The sequence below is a fragment of the Ptiloglossa arizonensis genome, chromosome 8 (assembly GCF_051014685.1).
Source record: "Ptiloglossa arizonensis isolate GNS036 chromosome 8, iyPtiAriz1_principal, whole genome shotgun sequence".
NCBI lineage: Eukaryota > Metazoa > Arthropoda > Insecta > Hymenoptera > Colletidae > Ptiloglossa > Ptiloglossa arizonensis.
In genome coordinates this window covers 7,702,351-7,729,258 of record NC_135055.1, presented here as the reverse complement: position 1 = coordinate 7,729,258, position 26,908 = coordinate 7,702,351, and the positions used below count along the sequence as shown (strand labels likewise).

General features: G+C 33.9%; 3 protein-coding genes across 9 annotated transcripts in view; 2 read left to right on the top strand and 1 right to left on the bottom strand.

Annotated features, from left to right (window-relative positions):
* Window positions 1–1,449: 1,449 nt before the first annotated feature.
* Ire1 (serine/threonine-protein kinase/endoribonuclease Ire1) lies at window positions 1,450–9,183 on the top strand. 3 transcript variants are annotated; one of them, XM_076318936.1, is made up of 13 exons: window positions 1,450–2,196; window positions 2,281–2,401; window positions 2,476–2,518; window positions 2,588–2,967; window positions 3,041–3,260; window positions 3,360–3,601; window positions 3,687–4,036; window positions 4,199–4,359; window positions 4,436–4,722; window positions 4,786–5,082; window positions 5,208–5,383; window positions 8,108–8,299; window positions 8,397–9,183. In XM_076318936.1, exons 1-13 carry the CDS (start codon window positions 2,083–2,085, stop codon window positions 8,772–8,774), a joined length of 2,961 nt encoding a protein of 986 aa, XP_076175051.1. In that variant the 5' UTR covers window positions 1,450–2,082; the 3' UTR covers window positions 8,775–9,183. The 3 variants fall into 3 exon arrangements, with proteins under 3 accessions (XP_076175051.1, XP_076175050.1, XP_076175052.1); XM_076318935.1 differs by having other exon boundaries at window positions 4,196–4,359; XM_076318937.1 differs by lacking the exon at window positions 2,281–2,401 and having other exon boundaries at window positions 2,132–2,196; window positions 4,196–4,359.
* Window positions 9,071–26,908, bottom strand: part of LOC143150561 (putative inorganic phosphate cotransporter) — a 24,111-nt gene continuing 6,273 nt past the window's right edge. Inside the window, exons 1-4 of one of the 3 annotated variants that reach the window (XM_076318938.1) lie at window positions 13,524–14,271; window positions 11,257–11,486; window positions 10,244–11,141; window positions 9,071–10,091 (exon numbers count right to left, since the gene is read on the bottom strand). In XM_076318938.1, the coding sequence (XP_076175053.1) occupies window positions 9,754–10,091; window positions 10,244–11,141; window positions 11,257–11,486; window positions 13,524–13,548 (1,491 nt within the window). In that variant the 5' untranslated portion in view covers window positions 13,549–14,271 and the 3' untranslated portion in view covers window positions 9,071–9,753. Of the gene's footprint in view, window positions 10,092–10,243; window positions 11,142–11,256; window positions 11,487–13,523; window positions 14,272–26,908 lie in introns of those variants that run through there. The other 2 variants (XM_076318941.1, XM_076318940.1) reach the window with 2 other exon arrangements.
* The window catches only part of LOC143150558 (uncharacterized), a 16,972-nt gene continuing 14,700 nt past the window's right edge, over window positions 24,637–26,908 (top strand). Inside the window, exons 1-2 of one of the 3 annotated variants that reach the window (XM_076318932.1) lie at window positions 24,637–24,749; window positions 24,905–24,971. The gene's annotated coding sequence lies outside the window, so the exon portion shown is untranslated. Of the gene's footprint in view, window positions 24,750–24,773; window positions 24,989–26,908 lie in introns of those variants that run through there. The other 2 variants (XM_076318931.1, XM_076318933.1) reach the window with 2 other exon arrangements.

Below are 26,908 nucleotides of genomic sequence, written 5' to 3'. Positions count from 1 at the left end.
AGTTTTATCATATTTTTTTTAACATCCTTTCAAATATCCACTAAAATTTTTCATAATTAGCTAATATAACCGTCACCCGTATAGGAGTGACACGGTCTGTTTATAATTTTCGCCGAATGTCACCCGAATTTTGGTAATGCAGCAGTCAAAGACGTAAATACATGTTATTTCGATAATACTTCAAGAATTGTACAAGTTTTAAAAATTTGCAACTAGCATTTGAAAATATTGATAAAACTTACATTGAAAATCAGATAAATAGTATCCAATGACATTTACAAGCAATTATTAAAGCAAAGCATACTAAATATTAATTTTATATTTATTATATAACTTTTTCTTTAAGTATGTCTTATTTCAATGCAAATATTAATGTCAATTATTCGATAAATAATTTATGTACCATGAAAATATATAATATATAAAACATAAGTTCATAATAATAAAACAACTTTGACTAAACTTAATTCATACCTACTTCTACTGCCTGTCCACTCAATTTTGTCTGTAATTGTATGTAGGTTAAATATTTCGAAAGATTAAAATAATTCTCGTATTCAATCAACATCATTAGCTGTATGCATATATAATATTTTCGTGCACTATGTCGCGCAACGTATGCGAAAGCAATCTGCAAAGAAGAAAGAATACTCGAAACATAGTGATTTTCTCTTTAAGTGGTCAAAAATCCACTTAAGCCAGAGTACCGAATACAATTACCCCACTTTATTGCAGTTATTGCAATCATTGTTTTTAAAAATAAATCTTTTATATTGCCAAATTTTAAAATCTATTACATAAAAGTACGATATTTAATTTATGTCCAAATGAGTTTAATTGTGTTTAGTTAATAGTGATATACCAGTAATCGAAGTACAATTTTATGACTTTTGTCATTTTGACAAGTGTTTATGTCGAACTTGTTTATCATTTAACAAGTTCTGTTTACAACCAACTTCAATTTCTTATGGAAAACGAGTAATGATTATTTCTTTGTCATTTTTGACGATTTTCAATTGAAGTGTTGTATCATAAAATGGACACACTTCGACTTACACATGTTTGTAAGTGAATAATTGACAGTAAATTGAGATAGGTTATATACGCCTATTGCCTTAACGTTCAAATTTTATTGGTATCTACAGAATTGTTATCGATAGCTTGACATTGGTTATACATCGTGAATCTTGTGCCTTGGAGGAAGAGAGTAAACATACATTTATAAAATGTATTTCTTAAAATAATCATATGAATATTTGTAAACAATAAATTTAAGAGTGATCCACCACAAAATTTAAAAAGTGATAGAGATAGCAGTGATATGTCATAATACCGGACCCTTTACCGATTAGAATTCATAACAATGTAGTGTACTTCATAAATTGTTTTCGACTGTTTCATACATAGACAGCATGCAATGAAGTCGTGCGCGAACACACGTGAGCCACGTGTCCATGACGTTATCGTTGTCCTTTGGATGCATGCGCGACGTCGTTCAGACATCTACTGCGTTAGTAAAACATTACAAATTTTTCACAACTTTCCAAATATTGATTATTTAAGATGAATTATAAAACTGTTTGACTGCGTCGCAGATGTGAACGCTTTAAAAGCAAACCGTACAGAAAAAAGTAAACATTACTTTCGACTACATGTATACCATGTGACGTTTTGTTTTGCGACGATTGTCACTTTACATCGCAACTGTGCGTGCATCAATGGTAATAATAATTGCAAAAGATTTATGTTGACTTATGGATTAAGTACCGTCTAAAAGGTTTTTACTGCTATTCAATATGTAATGTTAGTCAGTTAAATGGATATGAAGAGATAAGGAACAGATTTGTGTACAATGCCTTCTACATGTAGTACTTCAATATGATGGAAGCTACTGAAAACTAATGAGAATAACAAAGATACTTAGACTCAAGATGAGGAATCAAGTGACTGCTTGGTTCAAAGAAGAACACATACTTAAGAAGTTCTTCTGTTATATAGCTGTAACTTATTCTTTGAAAGGAATAGAATTCTGATTTGATTTAATTCATCTGTGAAACTGGATAAGGAGTCATTTTATAAACCATGTTACTCAAATCATTTGCACCAGTTCTGTTGATTACAGGAATGCTCTTTTGTTTTATCGATCCAATAGAACAATTAGAACGATCCGAGCATTTAGATTCTTTTGAACAAGAGGTATGTAACTACTTGTATCTATCTTAATGTTAATAGAAGCTTCCTTTGGTAAAATCAAAATTATGACAAATATTATATAAACAGAGACAAAATACAGAATTGATACCAGAACAAGATGATCCCCTCTTGATGTTCTCTACACTTGATGGTTTTCTTGTTGGTATCGAACAACGTTCAGGAAATGTGCTTTGGAGGCAAAGCGATGGTAGTATCAATAGACGCAACTATTGATGTAAATATTTCGTAAACTTATATGTAACTTTAACCTTTATGTTTTAGAACCAATTATCAAGGTGCCAGTTGACCTTTCACAAGCTTCTACGTATGTATGCTTGGATGTTGTTTTGTTGTGGTGTTTTCCTACTTTGTCTGATTTCCTCCCTTCTTTCAGGCCAATGTTTTTACCAGATCCAAAAGATGGTTCATTGTACGCGTTTGGAACAGAAACTGAAGCTCTGAAGAAATTACCATTTACTATTCCCCAGCTTGTGGCAAACAGTCCTTGTCGTAGCAGTGATGGTATATTGTACACCGGTAGAAAAATTGACACTTGGTTTAGTGTTGATCCTCATACCGGTCGAAGGGAACAACTTTTAGGGTTCGACAAAGCTAAAAATACGTGTCCTGTGGAGTTGCAAAACACTATTTTCGTCGGTCGTACTGAATATAATATCATTATGATAGATAGCAAACAAAAAAACAGAAAATGGAATGTTACATTTTATGATTATTCTGCTGCAAAAATGGAACCCGAAGGAATAGAAAATTATGGTTCGTTACCTATCTTATCGTTACACTTGCTACTACACGGATTAAGAATTTTAACCGTGTTGTTTTCTCATAGATTTAGTTCATTTTACAACGAGTTCAACTGGACGCATCGTTACCATAGATAAAAGACTGGGAATTGTTTTGTGGGAGCTTGATGTACAGAGTCCAGTAATTGCGGTGTATATCGTGAGAGAGGAAGGCTTGCTAACGGTTCCCTTTACTAGCGTTGCGGATGAAACATTGGATCTCCTATTAAAACGTTTTGCAAAAAAGCCAAGCGACATTCAATTATTGTAAGAGTTTTTTTTTTAATTTGTTCGACCGAAACCAATGTGCGCGCTCTATTTTGTATAATAAAATGATTTTTCCGCTTTTGCCGCATTTTTTTGCAGTCCAACGTTATATATCGGTCAACATAGGTACGGACTTTACGCTCTACCATCCCTCGTTGATTCAACAACGGCTACGATATCAAGTAATAATATTGGACAACTGCTGCTCGAAGGCCCACTAGCGGTTCCACAATTGAGTAAAAATGATAATAGGGTTCCCCTTTCCTTCAGTGATCGTGCGTATGTCGATAACACCGACAACACCGTTACCCAAACGGGATACCAAACGGTTATCACGTTAGGTAACTATAACGAGTAGACAACTAGAACAATAACATATAAAGATCAGTTATTAATCGAATCTTGCCGATCTTATTACCGGGTTAGGTCATTACAAAGTACCGGCTGAGTATAAACTACAAGACCAACAACCCCTTCAGATTACCGGTCGGTCTGATCCTGTGATCGAAACGTTACCACCCTTACGATACTTGAATTCGACGAAAGAGTCGTTACCACTCGACTTGACGCAAACTGATAGCGAATCTAGCGATAGTACAAACAGTAGTATGTATTGGCGCGAATTCATACGAAATACTTATATCGCGAGCAAAACTTGGTTTAATCAGCAAGAAAATAAAGGACTAAAATTAGCATTGATCGCATTGGTAGGATGTATCCTAGCGATGTTTTGGTACTTGAACGCACAGTTCAAAGAGTTTCAACAGCTTTCGCAGGTATTTACTTTTTCTTAGATTCATGTGTATTCTATACATTTTTTACCCTTCCTGGAAATTTGAAGAACGAACGTTGCGATAGTCTTCTAATTCTAATTTTTAATTTCTTTGATTGTTCTTATCAAATTCTGACCGATTTCATGAGCGATCAGTTTTTAGCAGGGTTCGCGAGAAAATAGTCATACCGATGATTACTATGGAATGCGATCAAACGTGCTCACATTATCGCATGATATGGGTGAAGGGATGGTAAAAATTGGAAAAATTAGTTTTGATACAGGACAAGTTTTAGGCAAAGGATGCGAAGGAACTTTTGTATACAGGTAAGGGATGGTATAGATATGATTCCACATATGTATATACATCAACAGTTATAAAACTTTATATGTATGTTTTCAGAGGTAAATTCGATGGCCGTTCCGTAGCGGTAAAACGTTTGTTGCCGGATTGTTTTACTTTTGCCGATCGAGAAGTGGCATTACTCAGAGAATCAGATGCGCATGCAAATGTTGTGCGATACTTTTGCACAGAGCAGGATCGAATGTTTAGGTACATTGCGCTGGAACTGGCTGAAGCAACCTTGCAGGATTATGTTGCCGGACGATACGATAGGCAAAAAATATCTGTGAAAAGTATTCTGCGACAAGCCACATCGGGATTAGCTCATCTACATTTTCTGGATATTGGTGAGATTTTCATTGGTCAACGTGATCGTAACTTTTTAACCATTCTAACTTTTCGTGACCTAGTCCACAGAGACATCAAACCGCACAACGTATTGTTATCGACTCCTGGACCACGTGGAGAAGTTAGAGCCATGATATCTGATTTTGGACTGTGCAAGAAACTTCAGTTAGGTCGTGTATCCTTTTCACGTAGATCCGGAGTAACAGGAACTGACGGTTGGATAGCACCAGAAATGTTAAACGGGAACAGAACGACTTGCGCTGTCGATATCTTTTCTCTTGGTTGCGTTTTCTACTATGTCCTTTCCGATGGGAAACACCCATTTGGAGATCCATTGAGGCGACAGGCTAACATTCTTTGTAAGAAACTCATCGTAAATTTGCTTGTTTGTAATTTGTTTGGCTTATCAACAATGCTGAAGTTATCGATATAGCAGATAAAATTGCTCTCTCCATACAACACTTGGTATTTTCATGTACTACAGGCGGTGAGAGCGATTTAGCAGGCCTTCATGAAGTAATTTCTCAAAGTAACAAGGAACTCGCACTTTTACTAATAAAGGCAATGATTGCTAGCGACCCATCGGAACGACCACCGGTAATGGCTGTTCACGATCACCCCATATTCTGGGAATCTGCTCGAATTCTTGGATTTTTTCAGGTAATCCGTTTTATTTTATATACTTAGATCGTTTTAATACTTAGATGACAGGAGTCGATATGCTCCTGAATTATGACGGGCGTAATGTACTCCTACTTTGACCTGCGGCGGGCGAAAATGGTTGTAAACTGATATGGTCAATATCGAATGTCGCTAATTAGTGTTTGTTCCGACAAATGTCTGCATGTAAAGGGAAAAATATGCGTCCCACTGGTAACGCTATATCTATCTAAAGCATGGGTCGGCAAACCCTTTCCGAGAGGGGTCGATTAATACAAATTTTAAGCATTGAGGACTAAGAGGTAATATTGAGGTAATCCTGTACATTCGGCAACACAAAACTTGACCCACCGTTTTCGAAAAACCAGTGCTCCCAGTTGAGAACAAGTACACAAATTAAGATCACACTACGTTATAGTCGATGACAGTCTTCAGTGGACCACATGCATTCTGTTTTCAACTAGGAGTACTGGTTTTCCGAAAACGTCGGGACAAGTTTTGTGTTGCCAAATGTGCATACTAGTATGTAAGATGGAGAACAAAATTTGTACAATTTTTGTACCAACAATATATTCGATATAAGTGCGGTATGGAACTTCCGAATCTTTGTATGAAACTTTAAAATTCAAAATTAGTGTTCCGAATTATTAAAATCGATTGTAAGTGCGTGTCAGATAAGACTGATCTGTAACCAGATTTCGTGTACTTCGGTCTTAAATATGATTCTTTTCATTCGCAAGGAATGATCACACCTATTGGATTGCTAATTTTTTTTTCTGGTGGTTTTAGAAAAAAAAATAAGTGGACACATATTCGAGCTTTCTTGCCATTGCTCATTACTTTTAATTTCGAATGGTACGTAGATTCGTACCCAAGATTTTGGAGTTCGAATCTCTCGTAAAAAATAAAATTTCTTTTCTTTATTTTCACATATCCTTTTATTTTTATATTATGTTTCTTCTGTTTTTTTTTTATTTATTTTTTACAATGCCTCGAACGAAATGCAACATAACAATATGAAAAACATACGTTGCAGCTGTAACAATGCTTTTAAGAAACTATATACAAGACGAAATTTAAAAAATTAAACGTTGAATATTTTTATAAATAAATGGAAAAGAAACTCGAATATGTGTCTACTTATTTTTGCTGTAGAATCATCAAAAAAAAGTTTGAAAAAAAATTGACGATCCTATAGGTGCGACCTCTCTTTGTCAGATATGTAGATAATACGAAATATTGAAATTAATCCACTTAAATGCATTCATGACAGTGTGCAAAAAAACAGACATGCTTGTGTCACATTAATATTATTCTAGGGATACTGAAACATAATTCATTCAACAAATATTCTTACTTCGCGACTTATAGAGTAAAGAGGTCCATATACAAGGTTAAAAATTATTGGAATTTTGCCTATGAGTTTAGTCGATCATTTTTCTCGCTGGTCTTTTTCGTGCGAAAGGCGATCGATCAAATCTGCGAGCAAATCAATTATAAATCTCAACTGTGTGTGGGCCGATTAAGAGATGGTGGACCAGATTTGATCCGCAGATTGTTCGCCCATAGATTTGATGAGTGCCTTTCTCATGCCAAGTTGGATCTTGGATGGAATTACACTATCTTTACATTTTATCTTTCGATATCCACCAGCTGATTCTTGTAGAACCTCGATCCCCAAATAAGAATACGAAAGTCGAATTGCTGTATAACCCCCAGTTTTTGAAAAATTTGAGTTTTTTTTTTAAACTCAGAATTTTTAACAAAACGTTTAAAAGTTCTAATTGATCTTAGAAGATAGAGGAGAGAAAGTTCCTGAATACAGTGGTATACAATTTATTAATTGTTTTTAATAAATTGTGCTCTTGTGCGAAGATTCTCCGTGTTATTTTTGTATCTTTATAAAACGTTAGGTCGAGAAGATATTCGTCAGCAACGAAATGTAAATCGTTTCGATCTTTCTACCGAGCAGTTTTTTCTTCATAAATCTGCATAAATCAAAAGCAATTAATACTATAAATTGTATACCATTATAGTCGGGAAACTTATCCTCCTCTATCTTTTAAAACCAATTAGACCTTTTAAACGTTCTTATTTTTCGTGTAATACCTTATTTTTGTCGAAAATTCTAAATTTTTACAAAAACTCGTGTTTTTTGAAAAGTGGCGACGATACAGCAATCCGGATTCTTGTTTGCGGAACGAGGCTTTATAAAGATCGCCTGGTGGTTATTGGAAAGCAAAAAAGAAAAAGTTTCAATTTGTCGGACACTGTTATACTAGACTCCAGTAACAAAAATGACCCAAGAGGATCTTTACAACTGTTGGTGACCGAAGTTTAAAGGATCTTGTGTGCTCATCGTTCTGCAACGCGAATAACAATGAATGGAAGGGAGGTGGGGTTGGGGGTGGGGAGAGATTTTCGTTTATAATTCACTATTCGGATCAAAAGGGATTGCAGGTGTTGAAGCTTCGTTGCTACAGTGCGGAACTTATATACTCGATGTCGTTTTTACGAAAAAGACTGACGAAAAAGACGACCGTCCGACAAAAACCCGTGGATAAAAACGTCCGTCCACTAAAATTCTCTGCGTATATGGATCGTTTAAAGCATAGTTTGACACGTCTCGTCGTTGGCTAAATTTTCACCGCATATTGGGTATTATCTTCTTCGTTTGGTCCTTTCTTGTACGCTCAGCTACACGAAAACTATGTTCGTTATTAGGATGTAAGCGATCGAGTAGAAAAAGAGCAGATCGATAGTCCCGCGCTGATCGCATTGGAAACCGACAACAACCGCGTTGTCCGAGGAGACTGGAGGTTACTCATCGATGTGGAAGTCGCAACAGATCTTCGGAAATACAGAAGCTACCGTGGAGACAGTGTACGAGATCTTTTAAGGGCATTGCGAAACAAGGTACCGGATACCAGAGTAGAAAAAATCGATTGAAAATGTCAACGTAGTCTTGTTGTGTCGAGTACTCGTTAACGGTTCTCTTAATTTCTGTTTTCAGAAACATCATTATAGGGAGTTGAGTCCGGAGGCGCAAGAGAACCTTGGAGACATACCTGACAAGTTTACCGATTACTGGCTTTCTAGATTTCCTTGTTTGTTATCACACGTTTGGAGTGCGATGCAAGCTTTCCGCGACGAACAAACTTTAAGAGACTATTACCATATCGATTATAAGTTCGCAAATTACATTTGTGCCACAGAGTCTACAAAAATTATAAATACACATCCGATGACCTACACGCTACCGTCGACTTCCTGGAGAGTACGAGACAGTGTTGACTGGAGTCCGAATAAATCAAGATATCGTGGTCAACGACGAAAGCACGAGAAAAAGAAAATCGAGGTACCGCTCGCCTGGACATTATCGTCGAGTTAGGATAGACTATTGATCTTGGTTGATGAATTCAACTAGCGAGGAGCGAGCTATACGCGCTCACTCGAGTATCGACCGTTGTACCTGTTATTTGTAAAAAGGATACTAATTACAGTGCGCAAAATGAAAAATATTTGTAAATAATGCAGTAAACGATACGAACGTTTGTAAAATGCCGTTATTAATACAAATACAAGCACAGTTAAACGAAATTGAATGGAACGTTCATTGAACGATCCTTTGCGTTACATTGGAATAAACGAATGGAAACAAATGAAATAAATTTCCTTCTGTTGGAGTTTTTATATGTGAATTATGTATTGTTTACGTATGTTTGTATAAGTGTACATATGTCTATACAAATGTATAAATGCGCAAACTTTATACAAGACGAAACGTATAACACCGTGCATGTATTTTTTATCTTCATTCCACTTCTTTCGGTGACGACACGCTGTATGGATGGAAAAAATAACAATGCGTATGCGCGCACGGATACAACCGTGCAAATATTTTCAGGTACACTGAATATCTCCATCACGAGAATACGTCAATGTGTAACGTCAATCGAACATTCCTTTAATTCTCGCTCGATAACGTGTCCGTTGAAGCGTGCAAGGCTTCTTTTCTGTACATATATACAATATACATATTGTTCATCGGTGTAGTAATGTCGTTCCTTTTCGTTGCACATTATTATTTCCTTCTATCGGAGGAGATGCAAAAAAAAAAAAATGAGCTGGACTAGACGGAAAAATACCGGATAATAACGAAGAATTCGAGTAACGTCGTAACGGGTATGTTAATAGTAAAATTATTTCGCACATACGACGACGAATCTAACGACCATAATACCATAGTCGTAGAAGTTGACGGCGTAGATATAAGAACCGTTCGAATATTCTTTCGTGCTCTACCAGACTGTTTTAAAGGATCTCGAGGTAGATTTTAATCGAGTGATGAAATTTTGTTCAGTCATGTTTTAAGGAGAAGTTTTCTCAACATTCTGCTTCTTTTCGTTCTCAGTTTTCCTTCGCTTCTCTTCCCTTTCTCGTATAATGAATTCAGGATCGTTCCAGTATTCCACTTCGCCGCTCGCGTAAAGTACAAAAATGAAATTGGTCACTATGAAAACGGCAAAAACGATCCAAAATACAAGTCTCCATTCGGAGAGGCTCTCGTTCGGGGCCAATACACCTACGATATACGGTGTCAGTATACCGGTAAAAGCGCCTATGCCGTTCACAAGGGCCATCAAAGTGCCAGAATAATTTGGGCTGAGATCCAGAGCGTTAACCTTCATTCCTGGATAAAATGTGCCTGAAAAAAGAAATCACGAGGAAAATGACACAATTGTCGATTCCGGGCTGAATTCAACAATCGATGGAACACAAACGTTGAATTCATCGTCAGAAGACAGTACGAAAGGGCGAACGAAGAGAAAGCTGGTTTACTTGCAAACTGTTACCTACCCATTAATGTTGTGCCAAGTGTGAACATAATTACGACGTTTGTTCTGTCGCATTCGGCGTAGGACGCGGCGATAATGAACGCTCCTGGACCCAACGAAGCAATAGTTGTTCCCAGTTTACGTACGTTTGTGCGCGACATTACACCGCTTGTGATCATCCAGTCGGCTAGACAGGATGTAATTACACTGCAAACCCACATCGTTAGGTAGGGTAACGCGGAGAGCAGCCCGTTGCTCTTGATTGAATATTTGAGAACGCTGCTCATATATTTGGGGAGATCGTTTACCAAAGTGAAGAAACCCCAATCGTGACCAATCTGCGCGGTTATCAATGCCCAAACTGGTACAGATGTGAGAATGTGCCGCCATGGTGCCGAAGGTGGTTTCTTATGCGTATGGGTATGCATCCTTTCGCGCAAAAAGTTCTTCTCTCTCTCGGAAATGTACGGATGCGTGTCCGGATTATTATAACACGTTACCAACCATATCAAGAACCAAACAACTCCAATGCTACCAAACACGTAAAATACAGCTTGCCAGCCGATCTCCGAGTAATGGAGGATGATTCCGGATAACGAGTTTGCAAATACTGTACCAAGTTGAGCACCGGCGAATACCAACGAGCCGATCTTGGATCTTTCCTCCGGCGGCGTCCATTGAGCAAGCATCGCGTTTAACGCCGGAAAAGTTGTACCTTCGCAAAGGCCCATTAATACGCGAACCACGATCAGACCTGTCGCCTCCCCAAATTTAACAACAACCGGTGTAATCAGCGTAAACACTGCAGTCGCCAATATGCCCAGACCAAGGGAATATTTTCCACCGAACTTTTCGGACAGCATTCCACCTGGTAAATGAGTCACTACGTAACCCCAGTAAAACGATGATAAAATTGCACCCTAAAACCGGTAAAGATTGTTATTGTTGCCACTGCCGCTAACATCGTTGCCATTTTATAGTAGTTTATCGACAATCACGACCAACGATATATTTTTTTTTCTTTTTTTTTGTTACCTGAGTGATTTCATCCCAATGATAACGATCTACGTTCGACGCTGGTTTTACCGAGTCGGAAATTGTCTCGTTCGATGAGCAATCGTCACGGTTGCTGTCATGGATCTTATGTTCCTGCGTGTCTACCATTTGAGTGATCGTGATCGATAGACAAACCCTCATCGCGTAAGCATTAAATAATGCCAGAAATCCCATTACCGCAAATACCCATCGCTGTGGTATTCGCCCACCTGTATAGAATAAGTATATCGATTATTGATAATTGCATCGTTAAATAGAGACCCACGTCGCCGCCGCCGCTGTCGTCGTCGCCGCAAAGAAGAAAGCCCGAGGTCAACGGCGCGGAAGGAATGACGATTAGCAGAGCCTTTCCCTATTGGCAGCTGTCTAACGAGCCGTACAAACCTATCTAGGTAAAGGTCAGATTCCTTGCACGTAACAGTGTGACTTGGGTGCAACACAATTTTGATTTCGGCTCGTGTCCGCCGGGAAGGCAAACGACAAACGGCAAACGTTGAACCAAGGAGAAGTTAAGGAAGGAGAGAGAAAGAAAATTTTGGATACCAAAAATCCTTGAATGAAGAAGGTCGTACGCATCGGGTGGGTCGTAACGATAATTCGTGACTCGGGTTTAACTAGTTATCACGAAACAAAATCCGAACGACGTGTTTCGTAAAACGTCGGTCGTACTTTATATAGACTGCCGTCTAAATGGTTTACCAAGTACAATACCGAAAACGTATCTAGTTGCGAGTATAAAGATTAAAGATTGTGCGCAGCATGGAAACATTCGACTTGATTGAACGAATGGATGAAACCAACCCTTTTCTGCGATAAATTAAACCGCAAAAGTATAGAGACTAGGTCAAATCGGGCAATTAAGCGACACTTGTGCCGGAGCTTAAACCACGGTAGATATGATATATACATATACATGTAAGACGAATACGTAGCACTAGGTTATTCAATGAGATTTCTCGTTCGATAAAATTTATTGAACAACCTATTGTAGTAATAGAACATGCGTTTCGTATTCCGAGAGAAGTCCGCGCGGAGAAACTTGATGGAATAGTTTTTAGTAAGATGCAATCTTACGATACGTCGTGATGATAAAATTCTTGGAAAACTTCCGAAATCTTGAGAAAGAGAGATCATTATACGGCGATGTTTTTTTTTTTTTTTTTGTGTTCGAATGAATCGATCAATCAACGAACGAGTCAGCGAACGCATAGAATCTTCTATTTTATTTGGTTAAATCTCGTTAGATTTAACAATGACAAATTTATCTTATCTGGCGATGTACGAGGTAGCCAAATACAAGAAATTAAAAACTACCTCAAGATAATATCTCAGTGCGTTTAATGACTGATTGCAGAAATAATGAAAAAGCGATGTCTGACTTAAGCCATTAATCCTTGCTTAAGAAGACAATTATTTTCCCTGTCTCGATTACTTATTAATTTATATCTGATGTATAAGAGGCTTCTACATCAAATGTAAAGTGGTACAAATTGTGTAAAATCTCTAGCATTTATCGTGCATTGTTGTTTTTCGTAACAAAAAAAGAAAGTAACCCTTTGTTAGTGAAAATACGTAATAGGTTTTGATACAAATAAATCAAATACTCTGCCCGTACTTTTTGTCACTTTACAAATTTACTAATGGTGATGGTGACATCTTAACGATTCTTTCACGAAACATCATTGATTCGAAAGGGACGAATTATCAGAAGAATAATGCCGAATGTACAAAAATTACATCGCAAAATTCGTGAACTTACAAAATGAAACCGATGTATGTATATAGAGTACGTGTCACTGAACGAATCAAGTTCCGTCATTATTTACTGCTAAGGCAAACAATTGAGAAGGAACGGTCTCGATCTATACGTGATGAGAATAGCAATTTTCAGTAAAATCTTTGAATATTTATTAACACGAAAGGAAAGAGTTTTTAATGTCGAATATTAATTTGGCATTTGTAAATCTTCTCAACGGACTTTTTTGACAATAACGTACTATTATACTTTAATCGACAAAATCGAGGAAACTATAAAATGTACAAGCAGTAAAACATATTAAACTTTATATCCTCGAGAAAAATTACATCATCGATCGAAACGTTAGTGTAAAAAGATAATATCACAATTTTTCCTCAATAAAGAAAATCCAAGTTAAAGTCATATTATATACTTTATCTCTTAAGAAGCATCATCAAGTCAAGTATTGTCGCATTGCGACTATAAAGTACAACTAAGTGATACTCACAGAATGCTTTCCACACGGGTATCATCCTGTTGAATGTTTTTCGGTGCTCGAGTAACAAAATAAAATAAGTAAAAAGTATGAATGACCAGCAATCCGAACCAAGTAATGAGTGATTTTAACGGTGCTAACTCGATCGAAAGACATACGAGCACTTTATTCTAAATTGTATGTTGCAGATGCAGTAGTCGAGGAGCGAGTTTAATATTTATTCACAAAATTCAATGGATAGAAACGATAGTTTGTTCGTGTGTATCACGACATGTTGCGAGTAACTGAATCGACGCTCTCTGTGCGAATTCGTTTTATACTCGTGCACGTGTTTCTCGTTGAACGCAAAAAGGGAAAGGTAATGTGGATAAGAGGCTAAGAGCAGCTTACTGGTAAAAGTTGACGCGCAGCAGGCATTAAGATGCGAGAGAGGAAATGATAACGCGATCGGACATAAATATTTATTTTTGATATTTTATGATCATTCGTTCGTAATATAGTATCTATCGACAAAAATTTAATTTAACGGAAAGAGGCATAACGGATGGATCGATGTTTCGAACGAAAAAAATGAGAACTTGTTTTTCCGTTTACCTGCACTTGTTACAACTGCGACTATCCTTTCTTTTTGATTTCGTTGTCTTTTTGTGCCTTTCTATCCAACGATATGTCCATTTTTTATCTAAAAATAGATTTAACGAATTCTCGTAAAATCCTTTCTTTCAGTTACCCTTTCAAAAGTCGTGTAATCATCGTTATACTAAATCGTTAGACGAAAACTGTAGTTTCAATAGAACTATCAGTAATTGAATAAGCTATCGACTTAAAGCGACTTGATAAATGACGAATATGACCCTTACGGGGTAAACAACGAGCCAGTAATACAAAGCAAATACAATACATAAAAGGCTTCCTACGATCATATTACCGCAATGATATCGTCAACGAATTATTATACTGATTGTCTAAATTCGAAGATAAGCCTTGATGAGGATTTCACAAAACTTCAAAATTCTCGTGCTTCGTACTACAAGGATTTATTAAAATCATTTATGATACAATCCCTTCTTTGTTTATTATTTTTAATATTACAGATATATCTCCTAAAAACAGAAGTAATTTATCCACAAATTTTTTATTTACATTGAACCATGGAAAGTAATAAACAACTTCTTATGTAGAAATATTGATATTTCTTCAGCTGGTTCACAATCAATTATGATTACGGTAGTCCTTGAATTATCCAATTTAATAAGAGCAAAAGGTTGGTTGGTAGGTACATTTAAATACATATATTAGCATAATATATACCATTTTTAAGGTATAATACATGCCTCATTTTATGTACATTTAAATAACAAATCTCGTAGATATTTGTTGAGTTAAATTTTGTGTAGAAATGTGAATAGGAAAATGATGACAATACAATTTATTAATATTATAAAACATTACTTGTTTATTGTATTAATGACATAATCTATAAGGTTACAACTCCTGATTTACAACCATAAAGTAAGTTGATAAACCATTCAAATTCACAAATTGTATTTTTTTAACTTATATTACTCTTGCAGCAAGTGAACTTTTTGTTTTATACTTAGGTGGTCAGATAATCCAGGGATCAGATAATCGAAAGACTACTGTATATGTGTAAACAAGATTAAACATTTTTAAATACGATACATCTATTTTAGATATTCGAACAGAGTTATACCATCTAGATCGTTAATATCATATAAGATCGATGATGAATCATTCTTGCCTATGATATTATTAAATGAAGTTCTTTGTGACAAAATTGAAAAAAATTTGATAACAATAGATAATGCAGATTATCTGACCACAATATACTGAATCTCCTATCATAAACTATTATTTCTTTCTTCGTTAATTTTGGATTCTTAACAAATGAATTATCATTTTATCTTTTAAAATATCTTGCACATTTAAAATAGAACATGTTACCAACAAGTATGCAATCATTCTTAACGCTAACTTCAATTTTTGTAACTTTTTCTTTGTCCCTTATATATAATTTCAATTAATAATATTTTGTTTAACGCTCTTGTAGTTTCTTCCTTTGCTCCGATCTTAACTTCCTTCAATTTGTATATCTATAAAATGCAGACGCTGTGCTTGAATCACAATGTTTGACAAGTAATCCACCTTGTAACAAATTCTCCAAAGAGATAAGGATACTTATGCATTCCTTTACTGTACACTTTTTAAAGAGATTGAATAAATTCTGTACAATCCACAAAGTCTTATTGAAATCATGGAAAAATGGAAATAAAAAGACTATAATTTATATCACAAATCATTGTTAGAATTCCAATCATCAAGTTATATCAGATAGATAAAACATTCAATCCAGTCTAGTTCTTCTTTACCACCAATGATAAGAAATTTAATAGCAGTTATTCTCCCTGTATTTAAACGATTTTAATCTGTTGACTTCTCAAAACGTGGAATTTACTCCTTCAAACAAAAATTAGCGGCTGAAGAGCGATGTTATCTTTAAAGTTATTATTAGTATTACTATTTCCATTTCTATTATAATACTAATTACTATTATAACGTTTTTAATAGGCAACTAAAAGATAGTGTATGTATATATCACACGCCTAAAAGGCGCGTCACTAAAAGCTGTTTTTAAACCTAACCTGATTGTTACGGCGGACAATCATCAATCGCAGTAAAGCATTATAATCTCTCATACTTCTCATATTCTAATAATATAAAAGTATCACTCACAATAATAAATCCTTGGTCGCACGATAAAATATTCAACCCATTTTTAACAAAATGTGTGAAATAAAACACCAGTGACTTAAGTAAGACTCAACATCGATATAGAGTGTGCTACATACTGAACTAAATAGATCTGTAGAGAGTCGCTAATACACTGCGCGTGGATCAAACTCTACGTCGCAAACACCCGTTTCATGAATCTTGTCTATATACGATATTCAGTCAGGAAAGAGATTATGGATTTGGTATCAACATGTATCATATTCAATGACAATAACGTAACGATAACAACAGAGATCTACAATCAGAAAATTGTAAGTAATGATACACGAGTTCACACATATAGAGGAAATTGTTACAATTCACTAGAAATGTCAAGATCCTGCTACCACGCAGCAATTGACCGGAGCACCTCTTACATCACCAAGTGGAGGAAGAACCTTCAGATTGGTTCCCGCATGGTTTCCCCTCTACTATTCTTGTTTCAGCCAATGCATAATAATGGTCTAGAGAACGATAATTTGCAATTAAAATTATATCGATGTTTTTCGACAGAAATCTAATTTGTATAACATAATTTGAATATTTACAGTAATTCTACAATTATAAAATTTTTAAAATTAACGAACTACTGAAATAATTAATAAAAGAAATTAATGAACTATTCAAATATATAGAAGTATATAAAATATAAATAAAAAATATAAAAACGCAATTACTCTGTCCCTAACTCCACTTCATTTGAATCTTACTGAATATTGTCTAAATGTTCGTATATGGGTAAATTATTTTCATATTTTTTGTTTTCTTTATCTTTAAGATGATCATCGTTTATTTCCATTAGTTCTATTTACATTACGTTTGATACTGAAAGTACACATAATAAAGATAAAACATCGAAAGATAGCTTAAGTTTCTTTAATTGCTGGTTCTACACGCTAGAATATTTCCAACCACTGCTTTTTAAATTCAGTGTAAAGTTGAAAACAACAAAAAGTGGCAGCTAAAATTGATGCAGTATTTTTTAATAATGTCTAAACTTTATTATGAAACAAACCCAACGTTTACTATTTTTAAATATTTTTTTAAATACCTACTCGAAATAAAAATACTCATAAACTTTGTGTTACTTGTATACGATTTAGGAAATGTTTATGATACGATGAAATGCACGATATATAGGTGTCCACTTGTATAAAAAACATAGTACAAACTTACCTTTTGATATTCTGTAACGAATACTTAAAACATTAGTTTTAGCTTGAATTTCCTTAAAATTCTAAAATTTTAGCTATCACTAATTATAAAGTTGTTTTAAAAATTTGATACTTTGAATTTTTAAATTTCAAAAGGTTGTCGCTTCGTGGAAACAAATTTATTCTAAATATAAATGTTGAAATATAGTGGTGAAGAATTATCGACAGTGACCGATGGTTATCGATATTTTGATCCTAACTATCGATTGTTTCCAGACATTCAAATTTACAAGCCGTAGACATTATAAGCGTATATAATCTACATCTTAATAGGAGAAAAAAAAAACAATAATAATTGTGAATGAGATTATAATGCCAAATAGGAGAAAATTTACGATAAAAAACGTAGGAAGTATAACAAAAAAAGTAGAATACCAAAACAATCATTGATTTTTATTTAAAAAAAACAAGTACCTCGACATTATTTGCTTTTATTTTCAATCTCCTCTCAGAAATTATGTGCTGTGTTTTGCTAAATAGATTCAAATTTTGCTAAAACAACCGGTGCATCTAAATACATTTTAGACAATTTTGGTAGTAGTTTCCATTTATCTCATAGTTATTAATGTAGTTTTATAATCATATATCACTAAAATAATAAATAATTTATATATTAGTTATTAATAATACCTTCTAAAACAACAAAGGATCTGTATCATTCATAGAATTATTCCTTTCCAAGTAGATACTGTCACTCACATATGATTGCATCGACATTTTTATCATGTTGGCAGCATTGTCTGTTGCTGTAGAGACTACTTTGTCATTTATTTGCCATTCTTGAAAAACTTCCAACACTGTGTCAGCCAAATTTTTAGACGTATATACTATCTAAATATTTGGTTGATAGCTTACAATTTAAAATTTTCGTAGATAAATTAACAAGTTACGATATAAGACTCTGTAGCTATCGATGTTCAAATATCCGTAATTACTGCAACATACTTTACATTTTACAATATTTCTTTCAATTTGTTCCTTCTGTACATAAAGTTTTCATTTATGGATCATTTTGGATCAAGCAACTGAATAAAATTCTGGAATCCAACGACATTTACTACATTATATGGTTGATAATTTATGGCAATCATTAAATTTAATGCTTGATCTAATTCCTTCTTTCTTTGATCTACGTTGTTGCATTTAATGATCTTTTGAAATTAGAGCTCATGGATTTGAAGCTTAATCGAGCAGAACTTTGATGACCGCTGAAATTAGAACTGATAATACTGATACTATAGTCCATCCAAAGAGACGAGATACCAATGTTTACATTAACGCTTGCTGATTACTTAAATGGTCTGTAACTATTGGTAACTATTGGTCGATTTTCTTGAGTTTCAAGAACAACTCTCACCCAGTTATAGAGAGCTTTTATCTAAAAGAACTTTCGGAATGCATGTCTCCTTTTAAGCTGCTTGGCTCAATTCGAACCGTTCGATTTTCCTCAAGTTCCTCTGTTTATTCGAATGGTTCGATTTCTTTTAAACAAACTGAACATTATTTGGTTGATGATGGTGATTGTAGTAGCAGTAGTAGTAGTAGTAGTAGTAGTAGTAGTAGTAGTAGTAGTAGTAGTAGTAGTAGTAGTAGTAGTAGTAGTAGTAGTAGTAGTAGTAGTAGTAGTAGTAGTAGTAGTAGTAGTAGTTATTTTATATTTCTTTAAGAAGTGATTGTTTGAAAAAATAATTTCATTATTATGTGTGCTATTGATTATACAAGTCATTTAATTGTAAGCCGAATAATGTAAATTACAAAAAAATGACAATGAAATTTAGAAAAAATGTCTACGTAATCATTGGATGTGAGTATTGTGTTATGATTTGCTCACGCATACATTACGTGCAGTCGTCATATACGGTATTTCGTCTCGTTGGATGAATTATAGGAGTATTGCTTGTAGTATAGCAGCCAACTCCTGGCGCATCAATAATACGTGTAGCATAACCATATCTTTCTCTAACGTTTTAGAAACATGATAAGGAAATATAAGGAAGGTAAAATTGAATTGAAATACATGCAAAATTGTTTTATATATAATCATTAAAATCATCAAATTCTGCATGAAAAATGATGCATCGAGTTGGACGGGTTGCTGAGACACCATTGCTATGGCTCTCTCATTCCACCATTTTTACTACTCTACCTTATCACGTGATCTGAACGACGGTGACATTACGTTCTTATACACGTAATTATTCACACAAAATATAAATAATTAGGCATTATTCTTTATCAAAAAAAAAATTAAAACCACATTATATAATGTTTCTTCAAACAAATGCTACACAATGTTTCGCTCTTCATTTGTTTCTTTATTCCTTGAAGTTACTCGAATGACATTACATGAGTTGAAGACGGCCTTCCTATTAAATAATAATCCAAATATGAGACAAATGTCCCTAGAGAAACACGAATTTATAATATCATTTTAATAATAATAATAAATAATAAAAAGTTAAAGTTTTTATCATTAAGAAAATTTTATAAAGACTATGTGCAATGTCTGTTGAATACGTTGGGTAGGGTAGGACATCCCAATCAAGCTCTAACAACTTTTGTCGAATAGTTAAAGACACACGAGGCCGCGTATTGTTCTGATAAAACATGATATCCTTCCGATTCGCTAGTTCTGGACGTTTTTGTTCAATCGTTGTCTTTAATTCATCTAATCGTCTATTCCGAATTTACCGTTTGGTTGTTTGGTAAAAGTTCATCATAATGTAGGATTCTTCTCCAGTTCCATCAAACACAAAGCATGACTTTGTTCAGGCGAATACCGGCAACATTAAACATTAAACATTATTATAAATAATCCATTTTTCATCTCCCGTCATTACTTGCTTCAAAAATTGTGCCTCCTTGTTGCATTTATACAGCGAGTCGTGAATGGAAATGCGGTCCATCAGACTTTTTCCATCAAATTGTGGGAACCCACATATCAAAACGATTTACGTATCCAAGCTTCATAAAATACTCGTGGTTGGTGGTGTTTAATATTTTTAAAGTTTGATATTTTAATGTTCTGCTAATTCGCGTATCGTAGAGCGTTGATTATTCTCGATCAGTGATTTGATCTAATCTTTATCAGTGGTAGAGGGTCTACCCGACCATTCTTCATCATCAAGATTGAAATTATCAGCTTTAAACCTAACAGAACCAATTTTGCACAGTTTTCAGTTATAACACCTTCGCTATAAACAGCGTATATCTTTTTTTGTTGCTTGTGTGGCATTTTTGCTTTTACGGCAAAAGAAAAGCCTCAAATGCCTATAATGCACCTTACTTCTTTCCATATTTAAAAACGTATGAAATTTACAGAAATTGATGTGTCATAACCAAACTTTGTCCTAAAGATGTCTGAAATATCAAGTTTTAGAATATGTACACATGTCTATTGTTTTTAATCATTCCGATGTATTCAGAATTATCTTAATGTCACCTACCGAAAATCCGATAATACCCAAATAATAGTTTAGTTAAAGTAATTAACGTCTTTTTCTATTCGAAATGAATTCGTTAATGTTAACCGCGCACATGCGATAAGTGCAAAAGAAGCTTTTCGAACAAAAATCAATAAGGAGGACACGAAGATTGAAAACTTTGGGGAATCAAGAACTGAAACGTATGGAAATTCCAGGTAACTGTAACCTTACGCGCTCATATCCTTTTCGATATAATAACTAGTATAATGGTAAAACTGGAAGTCAGTGTGGATAAGAACTCATCGGAACAGTCTCGAAAAACCAGCGAACGAGTTAAACAAGAGAGTTTAGCACAGAAAATAATTGTCTTAAATGTGACTGAGTATCTGATGCTGCGTATTTTAAACTACATCTCATTAAGAAAGATATGGAAAAAATTATTAAACTACATCTCATTAAGAAAGATATGGAAAAAATTTACCTCAGTATATGAAGAAAAGACCGAAATTGGGAAACACGCACTGCAACCGAGATGGTTCTGTATAGCAATGTAGCTCTCCACGTTAACAAAATCCAATACCTGCCACGACTATGGGTATTTGAGAAAACTACATACTAGAGTATAAAAATTACGAAAATCCTGATAATTTTACCGACCACTATGAGTCACTTTGTGTCGGCATGGGAGTTGATTAGAGAAAAGGACAGAAACCCTGTCTAACCTGACTGCATAATTGATGACCAAAGAAGTAAGAATAAGAGCTTAAGAATCTGAAAACACGACGCTTGCAACATCGAAATTCGAAGAAAAATCAAAAGAAAAGACAGAAACCAGGCCGTTGTCACAATTGCAGTCAGGAAGGACATTGGAAGGAGTGCAGTAAGAATAGGACGTTGGAGGATATCAGAAAATAGGCATTGGTTGATGGAGTCGAAGAATCGCTACACATATTTGAATCGTTCACAAAGGACCTAGATCCTAGATTTCGGGGTCCACAGCCCATATGACTTACTGGAGAAAATGGTTGTCGGAGTACAAAATGGCACTTCACATGGGGGATAGGCAATATTTGGAGACAGTAGGTAGTGGAGACGTGCTGATTCAAGCCTTTGATGAAACAGTTTGGATAAGAAAGCATCTTACTAATTTAATATGTATTCCTGCGCTTAAATATAACCTATTCTGAATAGGTTCTACCATTAAAAAAGGATATAGGGTACTTAGGGACCAAAAAGGATGTAAAGTGTTCAAGAATAGTAAGGTAACACTAGCGAGGCCCAGAAGAGCACAGTTGTGCAAGTTGAAAATAAAACCTGTTCAAAGATTACTTTTCGAACTACAGAAGGGTATAAACTTCCTTAAACACAAAATAGAAGTGAAAGACTTTATAAAAAGTATATTAAGTGTTTGAGAAACGAAACAGGTATGATTTTGATATCGAAACGAATTCTGGGAACGCAACAGACGAACAGAACAGTCGAAGAAGCTTTGTCAAGAGTTGGTAGATCATGGTCAGAAAGTCGAGGCATGTAGAGTGTGGAGTTTCATTTTCAAATATATTTTATATTTTTATTATAAAAGAAGTGTACTTTCTTAACCTGTCCGAATGCCTAACATTCCTTCACAATAATGTTTTTTCATTTGATGTTTAACAAAAATATAGCACAATTTTTGGTAGTATTGATAATAAATTTTTAACAACGAATAATTATACGATTATAATTATCCGATGTGCTGCTTATACACTGAAATTGGCTGTTGGAGATTTATTGAAAAAGAACGAAGTCTTTAAAATAATTAAGGATGCTAGACGTATTTTATACTCCACTTTTGAAATCAGCCTTGTCAACAGCATATGCAAAGTGTGCAATACTTGATCATGCAAGAAGATAGCACTCAACATGCAATATGTTAGATAATTGGAATTGAAAGAATATTACGAACAAATTCAAGGTTGAAGATTTAAAGTTACCGCAATCGGAGTGGAAAAGAATAATGGAATTAATGAATGTGATAAAATTCTTGCAGGAAAACGCGAACGGAATTATTACACAACTTAATATATCAGTTCTGTAACTGTTTTTTTTTTTCAGTTCTATTTCAATTACGATTTTCCCCGTTTTTATCGATGTAATGCTTACAATTCGAAAATTAAATTACCTTTGGTCGTAATTTGCTAATTATTATGGGCATATTTATCTTTTTTAAATTTAAGACGACAGACATAAGGGAGACAGCCAAAATCCTGAAATACATCATTCGATTCTTTAATAATGGTATCACAATCATTATTTTTGTGGGAATGCACCCTTTTGAGAATTTCTAATTCTTAGCAAGTAGGGAGACCTAACACTGTTTGACATTCCATTTTTATTATAATGAATGGAATATCCTTCATTGTCCCATTGAAATGATATTGCAATGGACATTGTTCCACTACCGAAATATATTTATTACCAAGTCCTATTATTTTAGTTCTACACTTTTTAATTTTTGACTGGGACAAATTAGTCCTCTAGTAGTTTAACAACCCTGAATCCAATATGCATTTAATTTGTTCATTATTTACCTGAATGTTAAGATACTATGATTGTTTTGACAATATTTCATTACCATCATTTGTAATTCAGCCTATAAAAAATTCTTGATCCAGTTTTAATGTTTTTTGGTCTTTTAGATTAATCTTTAGATTTCAAATTTTATGATGGTTCCTAAAGCAGAATTTAGCAAAATGCTGCAAACCTCAACACATGTTGCATCTGACACCCATGGCTGGACATTTATGACAACGCCTTTACTCACATCTGCTGCACGTGTTGTTGAATACAGAAAGATGCTGTCTGAATTGATTTTGGTTTGACTTGGTGGATAATCTGCTAGGTACAGCTGACCATGATTGTCTTGACCCTTGATGTGTGTTAATCTTTAAGACTTTCCGGTATTCAACGGTTCTTTACACATTATCTCTATAGTAAACGTTGCATACATCAGTCAGATTTGGGCTCATATTTGCTATAAATACATTCCTAACTAGTAACTGATGAAGTTGTCTCATTTTACATCTCACGTTCATATTTTCAAATTTTTTCTTGGTTCAAAATATTTATCAAAACTTTTTTTGACCGTTAGTAGTGTGATGTCATTCATATTCAAATTGAAGAAGTTATATATTTATAATGCCTTTCTTCTTATTGTGTAAAGCATAATGACAATAAACATTTCTCAAAAGCCTAATAAAGATTACTCGCATAAGTAATCTCAAATATATTTCAAAATGTTGCCACCATGTGTTCCACTCCACAATATTATTTTCTGCTGTGGAAATATTCAATCTTGGAAGATTGTCTGTGCTTTGGAGCCCAGATTAGATTATTTGCAAATCCATGTCCTATTTGACCTCTTGTTTATGTAGGTATTGTTGTTTATGGCTTTTCCTTTCTTCGACGTTTATTTGCTTTTTGAAATCATCCCACTTCTGACACCATGTATCAAAAGGTATTGTAATAATTAGATACTGCAATTTAGAGTGCAATTATTTATTTGATTTGCTTATCAATGTGATCACTGAATCGCTGATTAAACTAAACTGGTGACTTTCATAACATTTGTTTTTCTTTTCACCTCGAGATGGAACTATCTGGAAATATCCAGAACTATTCGTCTTGGTCGCACTCCTCAGTTTACACGCATCATACAGATGCACGCGTGCGCTCTCATCATAGATGCATCATATACATAAATACACACATCATACGTGCTCACATGCATGTAACAAGATCAAAAAAATGTATTCGTATCGAATCAAGTGAGTATTGATATAAAAGTAAAGGTAATTATTTCAGGTTGTATAGTTCAGTGTTTTGACATTTGGTTATGTTATTTGTGGTTAGAAACGAACAGTTAAACAAATAAAAGATGCTTCGATACACGATTATTGTTTGTTTCCGTTTCCTATTTCAGGATGTAGGTGGACAGAAACAAATGATTTCGATTTTCATTTCATAGAGCTGATCGCAGTAGAGAAAGCGTTAAGTATAAAACAAGGTTATATTGTATTAATTACTTATAATTTTAATTTGTTAGTTATTAATTTTGTAGTTTATCTTCAGTTATTTTTATTATTGTTATTTACGATTTATTATTTATTTATTATTCGTTCATTTATTATCCATTATTCATTTATTACTCATTATTCATTTACTACCCTTTATTGTTTGTTTACTAACCATTGTTCATTTATTATTCATTATTTACTCATTACTTATTTATTTATTAATATTAAAATATACATACATAAGTATGTGTTTGTTAATGTCCAAAGTATAGAAATATTTTACAAAGAAAAACAAAACAATAGCAAATTGCAAAAAGAATTTTAAGGAAATTAAATACTATAGAAATACCTGTAATTTACATAAACATATTAAGAGCTATATAATTATTTTATCAAAGAAAAATAATCCTTTACAAAGATTTGAAAACGTTTTACTTTAACATTTACATCAATTGAAATAATAGAAAGAACCATTGATAGAGAACGTAATGCAATAAAATGTGCTTTTGAACAAATAGCTATGTATAAAAAAAAGTCCAAAGTACAAAAAAATAACATTGTGTATTTAATTTTTTATATGTAAAGACATGTGCATCCGTTTTGTATCATTGAAGGTGAAGGTTTTAAAACATTGATAAAATAAAAAATACATCAATAAATTATTGAATATTTCAACTTTTTACATTACATTTTGAAGAAATATTGGGGACATTCTTAAGCATAGGAAACTAGCATGATATTTAACGTGTTAAGGATTCTCAGGCTTATGGTAGAGTTATGCATTAATTAAAAAAACCATGGAAAGTAGATATTCCTAATTATAATGTTTTAGACTCAGAAGTACAAGATTTCGATATAAATTATATTTGGCAACATCATAAAGTTTTAGGAATAAATCGACAAAAAAGACATATCAAAGGCTAACAATTATCAATGTAGCTATTGTCACCAGCTTTTTGGATTCCACTCTTCTTTGCTAGAGGAATGGGAAGAAATGAAAGCAATATACCCACTGCTATATAAACAAATAAGAAAGTTTTTTCAATAGTTTCCTATCCGAATTCTGTATGAAAGGTAGTATTGTATTGCGTTGAACAGTACACCAAGATGCCATTGCTAAAGCTTTCCCCACCATTCTAGTTTTACTATTCTCTAGCTCATCACGTGAATCGAATGCCAGTGACATCACAGTCTATCTGGCGGTATTCCAACACTGGAAGTGATTAGAAAGGAGAGTTATGAGATTAGCAGAGTGGTACGGTATGGTACATTAACCATGTTCTGATTTTGTTTTTTAAACACTGTGAAGTTGACATATGATATTTAACTCTTCAATAGTGAAATAAAATTATAATTTTCTGTAAAAAGAATGTACAATTTTCTTATTATCTAAAATAATTCGTTATGTCATAATAAATCCAAAAAACATACTTTACAGTTTCTAAAACACATAACATTTTATTAATCTTATTTTAAAAAATGAAACATAATTATAATTTTTTTTTATTGTATTATTTCAAAATACAATACATATAATTATATAATTATATATTTATTACACAAGTGTGATACATTTTGAAACATACAATGCTTAGACTTACATTGCAGTCTGAATAGTAGAATCTCATTTCCTTTCTAATTTCTTTCTTATAAATTTATTCTGAACAGCATACTATGCATAATCTATTTGGTTTTCCTTTATTAAGGGTTGGTGAAAAATATTCAATAAAATGTCTTTCTATCAAATGGCAACAGAGATGCAGAAAGTTGGCTTCCTTTTCTTTTGCTTAATAATCTCCAATAATATTTTTCAATTTTATCATCTATTATTTTTAGTGGAAATTGTATACGATTTTTTGTTTCATCTTCCTTTCTATATAAAATATAAACATTTTATACTGTTTAGCCTA